At 42.9% G+C, this 22,982-nt stretch overlaps 1 protein-coding gene and 1 long non-coding RNA gene across 2 annotated transcripts in view; both read left to right on the top strand.

The window, feature by feature from the left end:
- The window catches only part of LOC127527891 (uncharacterized), a 406,786-nt gene that overhangs the window by 119,016 nt on the left and 264,788 nt on the right, over positions 1-22,982 (top strand). The window lies entirely within an intron of this gene.
- On the top strand, positions 672-21,002 carry LOC114669089 (zinc finger protein 239-like). The gene is made up of 3 exons (XM_028825217.2): positions 672-1,029; positions 17,569-19,013; positions 19,982-21,002. The coding sequence occupies exons 1-2, from the start codon at positions 693-695 to the stop codon at positions 18,318-18,320; spliced, it is 1,089 nt and encodes a 362-aa protein (XP_028681050.2). The 5' UTR covers positions 672-692; the 3' UTR covers positions 18,321-19,013; positions 19,982-21,002.

Raw genomic sequence — 22,982 nt, 5'->3', positions numbered from 1 at the left:
CCGATTTGGTCACATGGGTATCCCGTGGAACTGAATTCACACATGTTGTGGATCAATAGATTTAAGCTACCAAAGTTTGAACTTCTTGGGGGTAGGATTATGACTTTGAGTGGCTAGATCTCCCTAAATAGAAGTTACACAGAAATCATTTTCAAGCTGTTTCCTGGCTCTCTATTTTTTGTGTAAATACCATGCTATCCCCAAAATGAGTTCAAATTTTCTGGAGATGTTCATGACATTATAAGCTAGCTTTAGCCAAAAAAAAAAAAAATTGACCAATTTTAAAATGTACTTTTTTCACTGTTTGATTTTTCATATTATAATCACTCATAACATGGTAACTATTTCATTTACGTGTTTTTGTTTGATTTTGACCTATTTGCTTTCTTCCTTTTGACCTTAAAATTTATTCTCACGTTTTTGCTTTGGTTACTATTTTTTATTTCCTGGCTTGAACCCATTTTTACTGATTTATGCTCATCTCCCAGTTCTGCTCAAAAGTTTCCCAGCCAGCTCGCAGTCAGGACATTATAAAGAGTGGTGAGTTACTGTCAATGTGCTGTAATACAGAGTTTTTCTAAATGTCTGACTTGATGTCAACCCTTTATATATTCTTATAGGTCAATGCTGCAATTTTGTGGGAACTTAAATTGTGTTCTTTCAGCAGGAAAGCTCTTTACTGGAACATCAAGATGGACATGAAAGAGGAGGAGTGTGAGGCTGACACAAATACAATGGAGTTAAGGACTGTCAATATTAAGGAAGAGGACTGTGAAGGGGAGCCTTTCAACCCTAACCAGGAGAACCTCTGCATTAAGGACGAGGATTATGAACTGGTAACTGTGGGCATTAAAGAAGAGGCTGAAGAGATGTCTTTAAGCATCGAGATGCACAAACATAAAATTTTGCAGTGTGACGACGTCGAGATGAGGTCTGAATCATTACAGTCTGATGTAAACCGGACTGAGGAAATTTCATCTGTTAGAACTCAGGAAGGTCAACCGACGCCTTCAAATTGTTCTAAAATAAGTAAGTATAAAACAAAAATACATTTGAGGTTTTAGGGGGAGCCGTATTGGCCTGAAAAGGTGATATTGTATATTTTGTGTGAAACTTGAAAATGTTGCAGTGTTTAATATTTTTATGTTGAAAAGCGGGGATTTGTTTGTTTTGTTTTAGTAAATTATCGAATTAACAAGTGTAATATAAGCAATTTGTTCATAAGATTAGAGCTCGTATGCAACAGTGAAAGGATTCAAGCCACTGGTTATTAAACTGTCCAGAATGTTTTTATGGAATTGGAAAGTGTAACCACTACAGCCCTCCAGGACTGTGGATGAGGATCCCCGTTCTAAGGCGTCATTCCCAAATAGTGTTGTGTTTGAAGGAATGCTTCTGGGATGTATAGAAATGCATTCTGTGAGCGTGGGAGTGCGAGTTTAAGAGAAGACCCTGCCATCTTGTAAAAGCTTTAGTTCTTGTGTAAAGGCCTGGCCCATCCTCCTTAGATAGATGGAGAGGTAGCAATTTTTGTTCACTTGGTGATAGTTGACTATACCTGCACTTTCTACATTCACTCCCAGACCCTCTAAGACAGAAGCCTAAGGTTAGTTATGGAGGATAAGAACAGAGGAGTAAAGTCGGGATGAACGAGCGAACTTCGTAGCAGTGCAGAGGAGCTCAATCCCAGCGCATAGACTTGTCAGATTGAGTACCTGGTGAGCCTCCCTAAATATTCCCTGCGGATTGTCAGATTTTCACCAAACAATGTCAATGAAACACCCAGATTAGTAATATAGGCTGGTAGGACTCCGCGAAAGACAAATGGGATTAGTGGTTTCATGCCACTTTACAGCATCATGAAATAAATGTCAGTGTGGTTTAGTGCTGGGCGGTATGACCAAAATTCTACAGTTGGGTCCATAAATATTTGGATAGAGACAACTTTTTTCTAATTTTGGTTCTGTACGTTACCACAATGAATTTTAAATGAAACAACTCCGATGCAGTTGAAGTGCAGACTTTCAGCTTTAATTCAGTGGGGTGAACAAAACGATTGCATAAAAATGTGAGGCAACTAAAGCATTTTTTAACACAATCCCTTCATTTCAGGGGCTCAAAAGTAATTGGACAAATGAAATAACTGGAAATAAAATGTTCATTTCTTATACTTGGTTGAAAACCCTTTGCTGGCAATGACAGCCTGAAGTCTTGAACTCATGGACATCACCAGATGCTGGGTTTCCTCCTTTTTAATGCTCTGCCAGGCCTTTACTGCAGCGGCTTTCAGTTGCTGTTTGTTTGTGGGCCTTTCTGTCTGAAGTTTAGTCTTCAACAAGTGAAATGCCTGCTCAATTGGGTTAAGATCAGGTGACTGACTTGGCCATTCAAGAATTTTCCACTTCTTTGCTTTAATAAACTCCTGGGTTGCTTTGGCTGTATGTTTTGGGTCATTGTCCATCTGTATCATGACACGCCGCCCAATCAATTTGACTACATTTAGTTGGATTTGAGCAGACAGTATGTCTCTGAACACCTCAGAACTCATTTGGCTGCTTCTGTCCTGTGTCACAGCATCAATAAACACTAGTGTCCCAGTGCCACTGGCAGCCATGCACACCCAAGCCATCACACTCCCTCCACCGTGTTGTACAGATGATGTGGTATGCTTTGGATAATGAGCTGTTCCACGCCTTCTCCATACTTTTTTCTTGCCATCATTCTGGTACAGGTTGATCTTGGTTTCATCTGTCCAAAGAATGTTTTTCCAGAACTGTGCTGGCTTTTTTAGATCGCCTTTCTATTCTTGAGGCTTATGAGTGGCTTGCACCTTGCAGTGCACCCTCTGTATTTACTTTCATGCAGTCTTCTCTTTATGGTAGACTTGGATATTGATACGCCTACCCCCTGGAGAGTGTTGTTCACTTGGTTGGCTGTTGTGAAGGGGTTTCTCTTCACCATGGAAATGATTCTGCGATCATCCACCACTGTTGTCTTCTGTGGACGTCCAGGTCTTTTTACGTTACTGAGTTCACCAGTGCTTGCTTTCTTTCTCAGGATGTACCAAACTGTAGATTTTGCCACTCATAATATTGTAGCAATTTCTCGGATCGGTTTTTTCTGTTTTCTCAGCTTAAGGATGGCTTCTGTCACCTGCATGGAGAGCTCCTTTGACCGCATGTTGTCTGTTCACAGCAAAATCTTCCACATGCAAGCACCACACCTCAAATCAACTCCAGGCCTTTTATCTGTTTAATTGATAATGACATAACGATGGACTTGCCCACACCTGCCCACGAAATAGCCTTTGAGTCAATTGTCCAATTACTTTTGAGCCCCTGAAATGAAGGGATTGTGCTAAAAAAATGCTTTAGTTGCCTCACATTTTTATGCAATCGTTTTGTTCACCCCACTGAATTAAAGCTGAAAGTATGCAGTTCAACTGCATCTGAGTTGTTTCATTTAAAATTCATTGTGGTAATGTACAGAACCAAATTAGAAAAAAGTTGTCTCTGTCCAAATATTTATGGACCTATCTCTATCTCTATAGATATAGATAGATAGATATCTATAGATATAGAGATAGATATCTATATACAGTAGTCTCGCTTATCCTACCTTCGCTTAGCTGACATTCCGTATTATCCAACGTCCCACCGCAAAAAAAAAAAAACGCATTAATTGGCAATAACAGCTGTAAGTTGCGAGTGTAAGCTTAGTCTATTTTTTGTTGCTTCCGACTCTACCGCAGCTAATTACAGTGGAACCTCGGTTTGCGAACGTAATTCGTTCTGGAAACGTGTTCACAGTCCAAAGCACTTGTATATCAAAGCGAATTTCCCCATAAGAAATAATGGAAACTCAGATGGTTCTTTCCACAACCCAAAACTATTCATATAAAAATGATTAATACAAAATATAAAGTAAAAATACATAAAACAAATTAATCTGCACTTTATCCTTGAAAAGAATCATGGCTGGTGTGAGCGAGTTTCTAAACTCTTGTGGGATTCCACCCAACGGGATGACATGCGGAAGAGCGTCCCAAAGCAATCACAGTCTCCCAGCACTGTAGCAGTTCGCTGTAAAAGCGAATCCAAAAAGATTGCGGACATGCTATAAGCGCCTGCTGTTGATGGGTGATACAAGGAACATTATAAATGTGCAGGGCAAGCTTTTTGTTTCAAGCTGAATAAAGATGGTGTTGCTAAAGTACTGAGACTCAGCTTCATGTTTTCGGGTGCAAGACGGGGACTCGCATGTCACAGCGCACACACACACACACACAGTCACAATGCTGTAGTAAACAGTATACTCTTATACGGATTTTGACTTGTATGAGTGAGGGAGATAAGGGTCTAGAAACTGCAATTAAATACATTGAGCAACAACAAGAAGCTACAGGAATCGACATAATGATGCTGCAAAGATGGCGAGACTTGGCAGCAAAGAAACGTCACTCATCAGGAAAGCAGACTACGATCAAAAATTTCTTTAAATCATCACAGGACTGAACTTTTTAAGTACAGTACATACTGTATTTAACTTCAGACAATTCTGTAACTAAGTCCATTTGTTCAGTTAATTTTTTCTGTTGTTGTAAAACATGATTATTAGGTTCGTAATGTGTAAAATTATAACATAGTTTGACGTTTTAATAGGCTTTTTCTTAACACCTCCCATTAATCCGACATTTTTGCTTATCTGACGTTCTGCCAGCCCGTTTATGTCGGATAAGCGAGACTCTACTGTGTATATATATATATATATATCCATATTACTAACCGAGAATGCTAAACCGGATGATGGACGCAGGCACATCCGGCCATGGGCCGTAGCTGCAAAAAGACGTACTGCGCCGGCGCAACAAACAGTCCGCGAGAGTCGGCTGAGGACCCGAGAAAGGCGGACAAAAGAGGGCGAGAGAGGCGGATGAGGGTCCGCGAGAGACGCAGGCGCAAAAAGAGTCCGACAAGAGCACAGAAAACGGATTCAAAACGAAACACCTCCCATCTCAGACATACGTTAATGGCAGCGAAGGCTACAACGGGCTTCTCACACAGCACAGGCAAATCGATTACAGCTCCAAAACATCCATCCATCCATCCATTGTCTCCCGCTTATCCGAGGTCGGGTCGCGGGGGCAGCAGCTTGAGCAGAGATGCCCAGACTTCCCTCTCCCCGGCCACTTCTTCTAGCTCTTCCGGGAGAATCCCAAGGCGTTCCCAGGCCAGTCGAGAGACATAGTCCCTCCAGCGTGTCCTGGGTCTTCCCCGGGGCCTCCTCCCGGTTGGACGTGCCCGGAACACCTCACCAGGGAGGCGTCCAGGAGGCATCCTGATCAGATGCCCGAACCACCTCATCTGACTCCTCTCGATGCGGAGGAGCAGCGGCTCTACTCTGAGCCCCTCCCGGATGACTGAGCTTTTCACCCTATCTTTAAGGGAAAGCCCAGACACCCTGCGGAGGAAACTCATTTCAGCCGCTTGTATTCGCGATCTCGTTCTTTCGGTCACTACCCATAGTTCATGACCATAGGTGAGGGTAGGAACATAGATCGACTGGTAAATTGAGAGCTTCGCCTTGCGGCTCAGCTCCTTTTTCACCACGACAGACCGATGCAGCGCCCGCATTACTGCGGATGCCGCACCGATCCGCCTGTCGATCTCACGCTCCATTCTTCCCTCACTCGTGAACAAGATCCCGAGATACTTGAACTCCTCCACTTGAAGCAGGATCTCGCTACCAACCCTGAGAGGGCACTCCACCCTTTTCCGGCTGAGGACCATGGTCTCGGATTTGGAGGTGCTGATTCTCATTCCAGCCGCTTCACACTCGGCTGCGAACCGATCCAGAGAGAGCTGAAGATCACGGCCTGATGAAGCAAACAGGACAACATCATCTGCAAAAAGCAGTGACCCAATCCTGAGCCCACCAAACCGGACCCCCTCAACGCCCTGGCTGCGCCTAGAAATTCTGTCCATAAAAGTTATGAACAGAATCGGTGACAAAGGGCAGCCCTGGCAGAGTCCAACTCTCACTGGAAACGGGTTCGACTTACTGCCGGCAATGCGGACCAAGCTCTGGCACCGATCGTACAGGGACCGAACAGCCCTTATCAGGGGGGCCGGTACCCCATACTCTCGGAGTACCCCCCACAGGATTCCCCGAGGGACACGGTCGAATGCCTTTTCCAAGTCCACAAAACACATGTAGACTGGTTGGGCAAACTCCCATGCACCCTCCAGGACCCTGCTAAGGGTATAGAGCTGGTCCACTGTTCCGCGACCAGGACGAAAACCACACTGTTCCTCCTGAATCCGAGGCTCGACTATCCGACGGACCCTCCTCTCCAGGACCCCTGAATAAACTTTTCCAGGGAGGCTGAGGAGTGTGATCCCTCTGTAGTTGGAACACACCCTCCGGTCCCCCTTCTTAAAGAGGGGGACCACCACCCCAGTCTGCCAATCCAGAGGCACTGTCCCTGATGTCCATGCGATGTTGCAGAGGCGTGTCAGCCAAGACAGTCCTACAACATCCAGAGCCTTGAGGAACTCCGGGCGTATCTCATCCACCCCCGGGGCCCTACCACCAAGGAGTTTTTTGACCACCTCGGTGACCTCAGTCCCAGAGATGGGGGAGCCCACCTCTGAGTCCCCAGGCTCTGCTTCCTCATTGGAAGGCATGTTAATGGGATTGAGGAGGTCTTCGAAGTACTCCCCCCACCGACCCACAACGTCCCGAGTCGAGGTCAGCAGCGCACCATCCCCACCATATACAGTGTTGACACTGCACTGCTTCCCCTTCCTGAGACGCCGGATGGTGGACCAGAATCTCCTCGAAGCCGTCCGAAAGTCGTTCTCCATGGCCTCCCCAAACTCCTCCCACGCCCGAGTTTTTGCCTCAGCAACCACCAAAGCCGCATTCCGCTTGGCCTGCCGGTACCTATCAGCTGCCTCCAGGGTCCCACAGGACAAAAGGGTCCTGTAGGACTCCTTCTTCAGCTTGACGGCATCCTTCACCACCGGTGTCCACCAACGGGTTCGGGGATTGCCGCCACGACAGGCACCGACCACCTTACGGCCACAGCTCCGGTCAGCCGCCTCAACAATAGAGGCACGGAACATGGCCCATTCGGACTCGATGTCCCCCACCTCCCTCGGGACATGGTCGAAGTTCTGCCGGAGGTGGGAGTTGAAGCCACTTCTGACAGGGGGCTCTGCCAGACGTTCCCAGCAGACCCTCACAACACGTTTGGGCCTACCACGCCTGACCGGCATCCTCCCCCACCATCGAAGCCAACTCACCACCAGGTGGTGATCAGTTGACAGCTCCGCCCCTCTCTTCACCCGAGTGTCCAAGACATGTGGCCGCAAGTCAGACGACACGACCACAAAGTCGATCATCGAACTGAGGCCTAGGGTGTCCTGGTGCCAAGTGCACATATGAACACCCCTATGCTTGAACATGGTGTTCGTTATGGACAATCCGTGACGAGCACAGAAGTCCAATAACAAAACACCGCTCGGGTTCAGATCGGGGGGGCCATTCCTCCCAATCACGCCCTTCCAGGTCTCACTGTCATTGCCCACGTGAGCATTGAAGTCTCCCAGCAGAACGAGGGAGTCCCCAGAAGGTATGCCCTCTAGCACCCCCTCCAGGGACTCCAAAAAGGGTGGGTACTCCGAACTGCTGTTCGGTGCATATGCACAAACAACAGTTAGGACCCGTCCCCCCACCCGAAGGCGAAGGGAGGCTACCCTCTCGTCCACCGGGGTAAACCCCAATGTACAGGCTCCAAGTCGGGGGGCAATAAGTATACCCACACCCGCTCGGCGCCTCTCACCGGGGGCAACTCCAGAGTGGTACAGAGTCCAGCCCCTCTCAAGGAGATTGGTTCCAGAGTCCAAGCTGTGCGTCGAGGTGAGTCCGACTATATCTAGCCGGAACCTCTCAACTTCGCGCACTAGCTCAGGCTCCTTCCCCTTCAGAGAGGTGACATTCCACGTCCCAAGAGCCAGCTTAGGTAGCAGAGGATCAGACCGCCAAGGTCCCCGCCTTCGGCCACCACCCAACTCACACTGCACCCGACCTCCTTGGCCCCTCCCATAGGTGGTGAGCCCATGGGAAGGGGGACCCACGTTGCCTCTTCGGGCTGTGCCCGGCCGAGCCCCATGGGTGCAGGCCCGGCCACCAGGCGCTCGCCATCGAGCCCCACCTCCAGGCCTGGCTCCAGAGTGGGGCCCCGGTGACCCGCGTCCGGGCAAGGGAAAACGGCGTCCAAAGTTTTCATTCATCATAGAAGGTTTGAACCGCTCTTTGTCTCATCCCTCACCTAGGACCAGTTTGCCTTGGGTGGCCCTACCAGGGGCATAAAGCTCCAAAACAACACGTCCCAAATACTACACATGCAACAACGCGCCTCTCAAACGGCACAAGGAAAACATACACCAGGAAAATTCATTCGGATTAATGAATGTCATTTGCAATCATTGTCATTCAGTTCACTTCCCTGAAGAAACAACTGGCAATACAAGTTATACATTTACACGTTGTTGTCAAAAGGGTCAAATTAGACTGCCTTCTTTACATTCATATACTGAATATCTACAGAAGCTTATAACTGACGATGTACCTGAAAGTTAAATCTTTATCAACTACATTAGATCCTACAAATCGGTATCCACTATGAACATTGACGGTGGCACTGCACGTGACATCCGTCTTGAAAAAATGTTGTTTATTGATGAATGTTCAATGACATGAAGTCACTTACTCAACACCATTCATAAACTTCTACAAACGTTTATGAATAATAATATTCGATTTGGAGGAAAGGTACTTTTATGAGGAGGAGATTTTAGACAGTGATTAGCTATTCTTCCAGATGCCATGCACTCAGCTATTGTTCAGTGCACCTTAAAATACGCAGACAATTGGCATTACTTTCAAAAGATACAGTTAGTAAAAAAGATACGATGTCCAGAACCAGATCATAACAATTGCTTATTACAACTGAGAGATGGTACACTCACCAATACAGATGGACTTCAGCCACATATTATTACAATTCCTCAAGCCTTTATCTGCGACGACTTAGTTACAGAGACATTTGGAACAGCAATTTCATTAGACCAAATGCCCCTTTTAACACAACGCACTATATTATGTCCAAAAAATATTAATGTGGAAAACATAAATACCCAAGTCATTCCATTACTTCCTGGAGAGACACAACTCTTTCTAAGCTCTGACAAACTTGACTCTGATCACAACAATAACCATCTTAAATGACCTTACAAGTTCTGAGCTGGAATTACCTTTTACACTTAAACGGCGTGTACAAAGAAATTTTCAAATAAACCTTTACACTGTGCCACACACTTTATTGTTTGATTTCTATTTGCATCATCTACACCGTCACACTATTCTATATCTCATTCATACATCACGCTCTTTGTCATTCCCAACACCAGGGGTTGGCGAGCGAAGCCCACCCCACAGACCCTACAAGCAACGGACGGGACACACACAAAGAGGGGGATTCAAACAAGACACAGGAACACAAAAAGAAAGAAGACGCTCGCGCAACAACAATCCTCACCACCCCCCACCCCCCCCCCCCACACACACACACATCCATAAGAAGTGACACCCAAAGCCACATATTCTAAAGTGAACGTCAACACCTTCACACTAGACAGCATAGGTGGATCTCCTTACAATAAAGCACTATTAACCGTTCAACTGCAGAAAAGGAAACATATTAACAGTGACTGCGATCCTCCGGAGTGGCAGCAAATCTGTTAATAAATGGTCGTACATGTCACTCAATATTCAAAATACCGGTCCCAATCACAGAGACATCAGTATCCACTATGAACATTCACAGTAGCAATGCCCGAGACATCCGTCTTGCAAAGCTGATAATTATTGATGAATGTACAATGGCATCCAGTCACTTACTCAACACCATTGATAAACTTCTACAAACGTTGATGAATAATAATATTCCCTTTGGAGGAAAAGTTCTTTTATTAGGAGGAGATTTTAGACAATGCTTAGCTATTGTTCCACATGCCATGCGCTCAGCTATTGTTCAGTCCACCTTAAAATACGCAGACAATTGGCATTGCTTTAAAACAATACAGTTGGTACAAAACATGCGATGTCCAGATCCAGAATATAACAGTTGGCTAATACAACTGGGAAATGGTACACTCACAAATACAGATGGACTTCACCCAGATATTATTTCCATTCCACAATCCTTTATCTCAGACGACTTAGTAAAAGAGATATTTGGAACAGCAATCACATTAGACCAAATACCCCTGTTAACACAACGCACTATATTATGTCCAAAAAATATTAATGTTAATCACATTAATAACCAAGTCATTTCATTACTTCCTGGAGAGACACAGATCTTTCTAACCTCAGACAAAGTTGACTCTGATGACGACAATGAACATATAAATTTCCCCTTAGAATATTTGAACACTATTAACCCTGCCGGATTACCACAACACGACCTTGCCCTTAAAAATGGAACAATAATCATGCTATTAAGAAACCTTAACACAAAACAGGGTTTATGCAATGGCACACGGTTAGTCGTCAACACCATGACACGCAATGTTATTCAAGCGACAGTTCTTACAGGATCACATGCTAACAATACTGTTCTCATTCCTAGAATTGACCTTACAAGTTCTGAGCTAGAATTACCTTTTACATTGAAACGCCGACAGTTCCCCATTAAACCTGCATTTGCCATGACCATCAACAAATCACAAGGACAAACCATGGACAAGGTTGGCATCTACCTCTCTGAACCCGTTTTTGGACATGGACAACTTTATGTTGCCTTCTCACGTGTTCGCCGTTCATCTGACGTTAAAGTTAAAATTATAAATAATCCATGCCAAGGAAGACTCATTCAAGGACAAGACACCATCTTTACTGCTAATGTTGTATACAAAGAAATATTCCAATAAAACATTAATATATGACAAACACTCTATTTGTTATTTCTATGGGCATCATCCAAAGCTGCACACTATTCTATATCTAATTCATACATCTGACTCTTTCTCATGTCCCAACGCCAGGGGTTGGCGAGCGAAGCGAGCAGGGGGCGGAGCCCCCTAGTATTATATTATATTAAAAAAATCTTGGGAAGAGAGATGAGATGTGACTTTCTCAGAAAGACACTTTCACGTCCCGCAAGACGAGATTTTGCGCCAAGAGATTTAACCACACCCAGGCCGGAAATAAAAGACAAAGAGTAGATGACAAAGTAGAACGTCGTAAAGAATTCAAAAACGTTGCCACGATACACATGAAAATTATAGTAAAGATCACATTATTACTCTGTGAAATAATGGAACAGTGAAAAGAGATTGAATATACTGTTCGGATTTAAACTTTGAGTCAAAGACTTGTAGATTGTCTAATTCGTGTTGCCATCAGGGAAAAGTAGTGTTTCTTCCCAATGAAGAGGCCTATCCGCGAGAATTAAAAGATTTGTTGTTTGGTAAAAGTAAAATCCACATATGCGAGTGGCAGAGATGCGAAGTTGCTGGAGTGTAGCACAGGTAGGGGGGTTGGTGTGCGAAGCGAGCAGGGACAAAGCCCCTAGTGTGTGTGTGTGTGTATATATATATGTATCTCTATCTATGTATCTCTCTCTCTCTCTCTATTATATATATTTATTTATTTATTTGCAGCTGGAGATCCACAAAGGGAGAAAAAATTAGTCACGTATCATAAAGTAGTTTTTATTCCTGAGCTTTCAGCCCCTGCCAGGGGTCTTCATCAGAGTATAATGCTTAGATTTACAAGAATCAAAGGCACTATATAGCAAAACATTATGGGGGGTGGGGTATTGGGTGTACAGTTTATCTATTATGAACATGTTCTTCTTAAGTTTGCATATGCTGGATTTATGTCCAAGTGTCTGTTGATGGCGTTCTCATTTGATACCCAAGATTCGACCAGCTCTCTGGCACTTTTAGTACTGGCCTTACATTTAACTGGGACAATGTACAAGTAAGATTTATGTCCTGTTGATTTAGTATGCATGTAGATCAGTGAAAGTGAGTCCTTTCTTCTGACGGCGTTGCAATGTTCCTGTATACGTGTTGCGATTCTTTTTGAAGTTTGTCCTATGTATACCGCTGAGCAAGAACTGCATGGAATGCTATAAACTGCGTTTCGTGTTTCTGCTGTTGATTTCTTGTTTTTAGCATTAAAGAGGACCGTGCGCAGATTGTTTGTGTGCTATTCTGACACCTGACTTGGCCAGGATGCATGCTGTACCTTCAGACACCTTGTGGTGATAAGGGAGTGAGTGCCAGGTGGGGTGGGGGTTCTGATTCAAGTCGATTGTTTGCGGAGTTTTTTGGCATCTTCTATGTAAGCTCCGATTAATGAATGTTTTTGAGTATCCGTTTGAAGTGAAAAGATGGAAGAGATAGCGTCTCTCATTCATTTTTGTCTCCTTCGTATTACAATGGGTGTGGACTCGTTTGAATAGTGTTTTAACACAGCTCCGTTTATGAGATACTGGGTGGTTGCTGGTGAAGTATAATATCTTGTCTGCATAGCATTCTTTCATTTCAACGGCAAATACTACACTCAGAAGGAAGGCATGCCAATGGGATTGCCGTTATCAGGATTTCTAGCGGAACTGGTAATGCAGCAATTTGAAAACATGGCTCTATCCCAGTTCACACCCAAAATTTGGATACCTATGTAGACGACACATTCGTCATACTAAAAAATGACCAGCTGAATGAGTTCTACAATCACATCAACACAATATTCCCTGCAGTCCAATTCACAATGGAAAAAGAAATTAACCGATACTTCAGCTTCCTGGACATATCAAAAGAAATAATGACGCCACCCTGACCACAAGTGTTTATCGTAAAGAATGCTATGCAGACAAGATATTACACTTCACCAGCAACCACCCAGTATCTCATAAACGGAGCTGTGTTAAAACTCTATTCAGAAGAGTCCACACCCATTATAATACGAAGGAAACAAAAATGAATGAGAGACGCTATCTCTTCCATCTTTTCACTTCAAACGGATACTCGAAAACATTTATTAATCAGAGCTTACACAGAAGACGCCAAAAAAACTCCGCAAACAATCGACTTGAATCAGAACCCCCACCCCACCTGGCACTCACTCCCTTATCACCACAAGGTGTCTGAAGGTACAGCGCGCATCCTGGCCAAGTCAGGCGTCAGAATAGCACACAAACCCACGAACAATCTGCGCACGGTCCTCTTTAATGCTAAAAACAAGAAATCGATAGCAGAAACACGAAACGCAGTTTATAGCATTCCATGCAGTTCTTGTTCAGTGGTATACATAGGACAAACTTCAAAAAGAATCACAACACGTGTACAGGAACATCGCAACGCCGTTAGAAGAATGTGCTCACGATCACTGATCTACACGCATACTAAATCAACAGGATATACATTTAACTGGGACAAGTCAAATTTAAGGCCAGTACTAAAAGTGCCAGAGAGCTGGCTAAATCTTGGCTATCAAATGAGAACGCCATCAACAGACACTTGGACATAAATCCAGCATATGTAAACTTAAGAAGAACATGTTCATAATAAATAAACTGTACACCCAATACCCCCCCCCCCCCCATCACACTGACTTAGCCAATCACACACACGTAATGTTTTGCTATTTATTGCCTTTGATTCTTGTAAGTCTAAGCATTATCTTCAGATGAAGACCCCTGGCAGGGGTTGAAAGCTCAGGAATAAAAACTACTTTATGATAACGTGATTCATTTTTTCTCCCTTTGTGGATCTCCGGCTGCAAATATGCAAACCATATCACAGACCTTTTCTTCCATCTCTGTATATTTCTATATGTATATGGATATATATATAGATATATATAGATATATATATGTGATAGAAATATCTCTAAGTCTTTAGATAAAGCTTACAAAAAGTGAAATGTGTCAAGAATGAATGTCCCAGGGAGGTGTTGATTTAGCAATAGATGTTCATGAAGTGGTTTTGATGCCGATCAGATGAAAAAAAACTGGTCACACGTGTCACTGTTTCCTCTTCTGATGTCGCTTTCAGACGAGGCATATTTATTATAAAGTGATTGTTGCATACACATGATTCCCTGGCTGTCAATATGAACTTAAACTCTTTATTTAAGCACATCTGTTTCCCAAACAAAGTTTTTTGATGTTGCTTAGTACCTACTGGCATGTCTTCCTTTCCCAGGCTGTAAACCAACTTAGCAATTTGTTTGAACAGCTGTTTTAAAAGTGAGGTACAATTTGAGAAGAGGATATGCTTTTGATGTTAAAATTCCCATGCGAGTGTCCTGTATTTAAATTTATCTTGTTTGGTTTGAGCAAAATATAATGAAAATCTAGACAAAAATCTGCATATTTTGTATACCACAACAGCCTTCTTTCTTGGAAGCTCCATCCCTAGCATCCTTCTCCCGAACTATCCAGCATCTTTCCTTTGCACATGTCCAAAACCAATGGAATCTCGCCTCTTTGACTTTGTGTCCCGGCCGTCCAACCTGAGCTTACAATCTAAAGTACTAATTTCTAATTCTGTCCATCCTTGTCACACCCAATGCAAATCTTAGCATCTTTAACTCTTAGTCTTCCAAATGAAAATGTTTTTGGTGCAGGAATCACCACATATTGGCACAGTCTCAGTTATCTTGCTGGAGTATGTTTTGATATCTAAAGTATCTTATTATACTTATTGTTTTTATTGCTTTTGAACTAGTAAGGGGTATGTGATATGACGGACATATACATAACGATGTCACCGTCATTGACACTTGATTACAGTCTGTCACACTTAGCTCTGGTCAGTTATACTTGTCAATGGCCAATTGTGCAAAATAATTATTTGAAACAAAACTGCTGAATGCCTCGATTTACTACTCAGAATACAATGTTCCACATAGCCCTATAATCCATCCATCCATTATCCAACCCGCTATATTCTAACAGGATCACTGGTGTCTGCTGGAGCCAATCCCAGCCAACACAGGGCGCAAGGCAGGAAACAAACCCTGGGCAGGGTACCAGCCTACCGCAGTAGCCCTATAATGAAAATAATAATTCTTCTTCTCCTTTAGGCTGCTCCAGTTAGGAGTTGCCACAGCGGATCATCTTCTTCCATATCTTTGTGTCCTCTACATCTTGCTCTGTTACACCCATCACCTGCATGTGCTCTCTCACCACATCCATAAACCTTCTCTTAGGCCTTCCTCTTTTTTTCTTCTCTGGCAGCTCTATCTTTAACATCCTTCACCCAGTATACTCAGCATCTCTCCTCTGCACCCAAACCAATGCAATCTCGCCTCTCTGACTTTGTCTCCCAACCGTCCAACTTGAGCTGACCCTCTAATGTCCTCATTTCTAATCATATCCATTCTCATCACACCCAGTGCAAATCTTAGCATCTTTAACTCTGCTACCTCCAGCTCTGTCTCCTGCTTTCTGGTCAGTGCCACCGTCTACAACCCATATAACATAGCTGGTCTCCCTACTGTCCTGTAGACCTTCCCTTTCCCTCTTGCTGATACCCGTCTGTCACAAATCACTCCTGACACTCTTCTCCATGCATTCCACCCTGCCTGCACTCTCTTTTTCACCTCTCTTCCACAATCCCCATTACTCTGTACTGTTGATCCCAAGTATTTAAACTCCTCCACCTTCGCCAACTCTACTCCTTCCATCCTCACCTTTCCACTGGCCTCCCTATCATTTACACACATGTATTCTGTCTTGTTCCTACTGACCTTCATTCCTCTCCTCTCTAGAGCATATCTCCACCTCTCTAGGGTCTCCTCAACCTGCTCCCTACTATTGCTACAGATCACAATGTCATCAGCAAACATCATAGTCCACGGGGACTCCTGTCTAATCTCATCTGTCAACCTGTCCATTACCATTGAGCATGGGAAAGGTGCTATATAAATAAAATGTATCATTATTATTAAATAAGGGCTCAGAGTCGATCCCTGATGTAATCTCACCTCCACCTTGAATGCATCCGTCACTCCTACCGCAGACCTCACCACAGTCACACTTCCCTCATACATATCCTGTACCACTCTTACATACTTCTCTGCCACTCCCAACTTCCTCATACAATACCACATCTCCTCTCGAGGCACCCTGTCATACGCTTTCTCCAGCAACTGATTCATTGCAGAGCTGCACACAGGAAAATAAACCTGTGTGTCATCAGCATAATAATGAAAAGAAACATCAAACTTCCTAAAAGTAGCTCCTTTAGGATGAAGATAAACAGAAAATAAAATAAAACAGAAAATGGATCCCTGAGGAACACCACATTTAACAGAAGCAGTACACGAAAAAGATTAATTGAAAGATTGCAGAGATCCTGTGTTTCTCTTCATCTAATTCTTCTCCCAGATCTTTGCCTGTACATTAATTAATATGCCACACTGTCTATTCTTTTATTTTGCTCTGGTGATTAAATTAGCTTTTTTTCATTTTGGGTTTCAGTGCCATTATTGGAAATGTTTTGTACATTCTGATTATTAACTTTCTCAGCGTTCGACCAGAGCATCACTCGGGCTGTAAAAGTACCAACAACATTAGTGCCGAGCGTTGCTGAGGAAACGATATAGGCGTGTCTTGTGTTACCCAGGCAACGGTGCAGACATGACTTCTCCTGGACTCATAATGGCGTCTCGTAAGAAATGGTTTTTCAGCAGCCCAGGTGTTGCACGCTGTTGACAATGATAATGAGGTGAGTCTGTCTTCAGGTAGTGAAACTGAAACGGACAGTGGAATCAAAAGTGATTCTGATGAATCTGAAAGTGACACTCGTGTCAAACTCACATGTGCAGTGTGCTGCTCAAAAGCTGTTCAGTCTGGAAAGAAAATCCACTACAAATCGCGCTACTACTGTCCTGATGTTGGATTGTGTATTTCACCGCGCTTCAAGATATACCACATAAATGACACGTTTTGACAGCATAAATGGTGTTAGCATTATTATTGTTATTCTATCTACATTTCTGACTTTGTACTTTTAGTGTTTTGTATTTTTTACAGTAGAAAGATGAGATTTAAGGAGGTTAAAGATGCATTTTACATGCTTGGCATGGCACACTGTTGATCTTCAATATCATTATAATCAGATATAACATTTCTCCTGAAATAGATAAATGAATCTCCTATAATTTTAAATATTAAGACTATGATGGTGCAGTTCAGTAATATAGCTATCAAATTGTGACCAAATAACCTTGTCAGCTGGGTCAATCACACATGATCAGCTTCTTTTGCTACTGAAATGTTTTGACAACGGTCATTCTGCTGATGCCCTAATTATCAAAAAAAGGCAAAAATGATCAAGTTGAGTGCATTTTAATTGTGGATTTTTGGAAGAACTTGTTCAAAATTTTAAGAAGCAGTTATTACATTTTGTGTCTTAATGTCAATATTGAGACTGGGTATTGAAAAATAATCTTTTGTTGTTCATTTTAAACTTCATACAGGAGTCAAACGTCACTGCTGTTTTGAATGTGGCAAACAATTTTCAAAAAAGTGTAATCTTCAGATCCACACAAGGATTCACACTGGGGAAAAGCCATATTGCTGTTTGGAATGTGACAAACGATTCTGTAGCAGTAGTGATCTTCGGAAGCACACCAGAATTCACACTGGAGAGAAGCCATATTGTTGTTCTGAATGTGGGAAACAGTTTTTGAAAAGGAGCAATCTTCAGACCCACACAAGAATTCACAGTGGAGAGAAGCCATACTGCTGTTCGGATTGTGGCAAACAATTCTCTCATCTCGGCAATCTTCACACCCATACAAGAATTCATACTGGAGAGAAGCCATTTTGCTGTTCGGAATGTGACAAACAATTCTCTGACAGCAGTTCTCTTAGGAAACACACAAGGATTCACACTGGAGAGAAGCCATTTTGCTGTTCAGAATGTGACAAACGATTCCGTAGCAATAGTCATCTTCAGAAACACACAAGAATTCACACTGGCGAAAAGCCATATTTTTGTTTGGAATGTGAAAAACGATTCCGTAACAGTAGTGATCTTCAGAAACACACAAGAATTCACACTGGCGAAAAGCCATATTTTTGTTTGGAATGTGACAAACAATTCCGTTACAGTAGTGATCTTCGGAAACACAGCAGAATTCACACCAGGACACCCTCAATGCTTGTAACAAAATCCAAGCTAAAAATCAATTTGCAGTCCCTCTCTTGTCCACCGGTTTTGGAATAACCAACTGGCTGAAAAATGATCTTTATAAAGTAGACAACAAGGTGAGAAACCTGCTGCTTGCCTAATTATAATTTTAGCAGAACTGGTGTATTCTGGGGGATTATATCCCAATAACAGAAAGAGCTTTGGGCCTCACTGAAGTGGACTACACATGTAGGTTAGCAAACTGGACTACAGGCTTACCTAGTGAACTCTAAGGAACCAAATGTAAAAAAAAGTGTTTAACCACAAATCAAGAAAACCCAAGATTCAAACCTCCATATTCAAACTTACTCATCTGCTTTGACAAAATGAATGACAGAAACTCCACCAGTTTGTGCACTGATGGATGCTACAGGGTAGAAACAAGAATTTTAAAAATTAAACTACTGGAAGAGAAGAAACAATTGACAAGACTGTAAATATAGTGTTAAACATGCTGCAATTTTCTGGAACAGCCCCAGGTGGACAAGGAACTTACCCATGGAATGTTCATAAGGGATTAACTATGACTAAAAGTGAACACCTAATCATGTCCACACAAGATGGTGACCTGCACACAATGCTTACTGTAAACTTATGGAAGTAAGAAATAAAGCAGTACAACTGAACTGTCCTGACCCAAGAGTGAGGGTTCCCTCCTGTCTTAATAGTAAGCACACCAAGAAAATTTTAGAGAAGTTAATTGGAGAGGAGCACATTGCTGTTTGGAACGTGACTATGTGTTTCCAAACAAGCGGACTCTTCAGTCTCATGAAAGAATCCGCTGTGGCCCCACAAACAGACAAGAGTATCGTGAGTAAGATATTAAGAGGACCAGACACCAGTCTAGTGGTCAAAAGAAGATAAGGAGGACATGTACTGTTTTATCAATGGAACTGATCCTAAATTCCTAACGTAAGGATATACCAAGGTGGCTTGCTCACAACTGTGACCAAGAAAGGTAATCTCGATTTCCAAATTGGATAAGATAACTAACCCATATTTAGTGTCTCCAACTGCAATAATTAAAGTAAACAAATAACTTGAGGAATTAGGAGACCACCCCAAACAGTAGCATTTACTATACCATCATGAATGCAGCATCAGCCACAATGAATACATTTAAAAAAGACTAAGATATTTAAAAAAACAAATTAAAACATGAAGGCTCAAATCAAAAAATGTGTGACTAGAAAAGTATGACCTGGAAGTGAAATGTCCTCAAAAGCAACCGATTCTCAGCTAGGAAAATACAAACAATAAATGGAGGAATGGGAATATCGTAGACTGAAAGTGACAACGAAAGTTTAAGTTCAACAGACTGCACCCAAACAAGAGAAGATCAGCCCAATGGTCAATGTAGAAGAGCAACCAGAATGCCACACATCAATAAGAAAATCAATAGAACCCCCATATCTAAAAGAGAAGAAACTTAACTAAAGAGAGCGGCCCAAGAGGACTAGGAAATGAAAGAAGAGTTCTTGGACTTCATCAACAAATGTGCAGAAGAGACAAGTGACGAAGAATACCATGACGTAGATCCAAACGCAGGGTTTACAAGTAAGGCGGAGACGTTCAGAACTGAGAGAGAAAAACAATTAACAACATTAAACAGACTTAACAGAAGTAACCAACATCCCACAGTCTGCAACAAAACTCGGCACCTCTGAAGTAACAGCGTAGAAGAAAATCAAACTAAGGAAACCAACAACAAAATTGAACGTCACCCTTTAATCCTTCTGCATGGTGTTGTGTGGCATTGAGAAAAGCATAAGTGGAAGAAGTGAGATCACAAAGCAGAAGTACAACAGGGGAAATTACAAAATGGGATATAAACATGCGAGCAGTTGAACTTCTACAGTGGAAAAAGGAAGAGTTCAGGCAGAAGCACAGAAGTGAAGAAAGTACAAACAACAAGCCTACAGAACAGACCTCTCTGGGGGAATCCCAAAAAGTGCTGTAGGGGGCTCAGTGACAGCAAACCTGGAAGGAACTTCACCAACCAGGCAAGAGAAGCTGAAATATTTTGGAGAAAAGATGAGGATGCTCAAGCACACCATAGAGACGCAACATGGATAAGAAAAACACAGACAGAAAAAAGAAAATGAAAGAAGTGAACTGGCTTGAGGTAATGGTAAAGGAGCAGAAGATCAATTAGGAACTCCTGCTCACTAAAATCCACTGGCTACAGGCGCCATACCCAACTTCTTAGTTAAGTACCTAATGTCCTAGCACCAGTTTATTGCCAAGTGTAAAAAATAAGTCAGGATGTATAAACTCCCAGACGAAAATAACAATTTGTAATGGAACAGAAGGGAAATTAAAAGGTCATATTGAACAAAAGAGCTATTGTTAAGAAAAATAAACAAATAAATGATCACCCAGTGCTGCAAGAAAGGCACAAACCTGAATGTGGCCTGGATTGAGTATAAAAACACCTGGGGCTGCATGACGCCCAGTGGGATCCTGAAATCATGGAGGTGTGTAAAGTCCACCTTGTTCAGATCAATCTCTCCACTCCCACGATCAACTTTCAGGCAGCTGTGCAGCTTCACTGTGACAAGTGACAAATCACAATCCCAACTGTGGAAAAATAACGAGAGGAGCATTACAAGGAGACTTGGGAGCTTGGTGTGTAGAACATCAAACCCAGTAAAGCATGTGGCCCTCCTGTAATTTGGGACAGTAATTCAATATCGCCTCTCGAAATCTGCTAAACCCTCAAATATTCACTCGCTTGTTATAAGTGGGTGGCCTGAAGCTACGCAGATCAGCAGCTGCTACCTAGTAAACCAGCTGGGTTTAGCGAGAGAATTTTTCAATTGTATCTATGTAGGCTTCAGAGGTGTGCACAAGCAACATACATTAATAAAAAAAAGAACATTTACTGAAAATATCAAACTTAATCAGAATTCTGTCATGCTCATTCTGGCTCAGATTCTCTAATATGAGCAATTAGTAGATCTAAAGCTTAAGGCTGTTGCTCCCAGAGAGCACAGCTATGGAAAGAACCAAACCTCAGGAGTTCCCAAACTACACATTGAAAATAAAATTAAAGTGACAAAGCAGCTGGCGTTCCCGGCCTTGACATTCTGCTATGTGGCCAACCTGCAGCTCCAAAACTTTCTCCAGAAACTGGACACTAAGACTACGTTCACATCACAAGCCCCGTTGCTCAATTCTAATGTTTTGCTCCGATCTGTTTTTCCTATCTTGACGTTTCACGTTCATAAGCTCTGCGTGCCCTGCTGTAGCCAACTGTAACGTGAACACGTCTGTCTACCGAAATGACGCACATGGATAACGTTTGTGCACGAGGTGTCACAGAATTACATTTAGGTATCTGTGTGCTGACATTTGCTTTCCTTTACGATGTTAAAAGAATGGAATGTGAAACTGTAAAGTAAAGGACAGTCCAAGAGGCCTCCGTGGCTGGACCTGGATCTACAGGAAAAAAACTGGAGAAGAACAAGAAGTACAAGCAATGGGGGGGTTGAACTGAATGAAGGAAAATTAACCAAGCTGGAAACTTACAGATCAAAGGCAGATTTTTTTTTGCTTTTTCCTTAATGCATTAATTCATGTTTATTTATGTGCCTTGTCCACTTAAAATATGGGAATCGGAGGTTTGGGCCACCATAACATTCAACTGGAAGGCCACTCTGTGCCTATTTATTCAAGATAGAGAGTCACATCCATCTGAACTGCATTGTGACTTGTGGTGTTTAAAGCATTAGGAAGTATCATTGGATTTTGTTTGATTTTCCACCGTCTTTTGTGATTTCAGAATTGAATTGTAGATGTCATATGTTTGTGTTGAATCACCTTTTTAGGCACATCATTTTTAATAATTTTGTATACTTTTTGTTACTGTTTTAATAAAATTTTTTGAAAACAAGCGTCATTTATACACTAATAACCAGGGGTTTACGATCATCCTCTCCTTTGAAAGGCAATCTCTCTCTGTCTATATATATAAACTGCACAAAAAAAAAGACCACTTTTTAATGAGAGTATAGCATCAAGTCAGTAAAACATCTGGGCTGTTGATCTGGTCAGTTAAGTAGCAGAGGGGCTTGTTAATCAGTTTCAGCTGCTTTGGTGCACTAGAGGGGCAACACTGAGACGACCCCCTAAACAGGAATGAATGGTTTCACAGGTGGAGGGAGGCCACTGATATTTTTCCTTCCTCATCTGTTTTACCACTTGGTTTCCATTTGGCTATGGTCAGCGTCACTACTGGTAGCATGAAACCATACCTGGACCCTACAGAGCTGGCACAGGCACATCAATACGTGCCTCCCATTGCCAGAAGGTTTGCTGTGTCTCCCAGCACAGTCTCGTGGGCATGGAGGACATTCTAGGAGACAGGCAGTTACTCTAGGAGTGATGGTATATCTGGGGAGGCATATCCATGGAGGGACGCACAGACCTCTACAGGCTAGACAACAGCATCTTGAGTGACATTAGGTATTGGGGTGAAATCCTTGGACCACCCATTGTCAGAACCTGTGCTGGTGCAGTGGCTCCTCGGTTCCTCTTGGTGCACAATAATGCCCAGCCTCATGTGGCGAGAGGATGCAGGAATTGATACCATTGACTAACCTCACCCCCACTCACTTGCCTGACCTCAGTCCAATAGAACACCTCTGGGTGGGACATTTTGTCTTGGTCCATCCAAAGTATCTGCCTGTTCAGGAG

The sequence above is a fragment of the Erpetoichthys calabaricus genome, chromosome 1 (assembly GCF_900747795.2).
Source record: "Erpetoichthys calabaricus chromosome 1, fErpCal1.3, whole genome shotgun sequence".
Classification (NCBI taxonomy): domain Eukaryota; kingdom Metazoa; phylum Chordata; class Cladistia; order Polypteriformes; family Polypteridae; genus Erpetoichthys; species Erpetoichthys calabaricus.
Note: the sequence above shows the minus strand (reverse complement) of the source record. Positions and strands in the feature narration are given on the sequence as shown.

Excerpts from the sequence above, each read along its gene's own strand:
- LOC114669089 (XM_028825217.2), top strand. The coding sequence starts at position 693 with ATGGACATGAAAGAGGAGGAGTGTGAGGCTGACACAAATACAATGGAG. Across the intron at positions 1,030-17,568 it reads TTCAAATTGTTCTAAAATAA|GAGTCAAACGTCACTGCTGT; the intron begins GTAAGTATAAAA and ends AACTTCATACAG.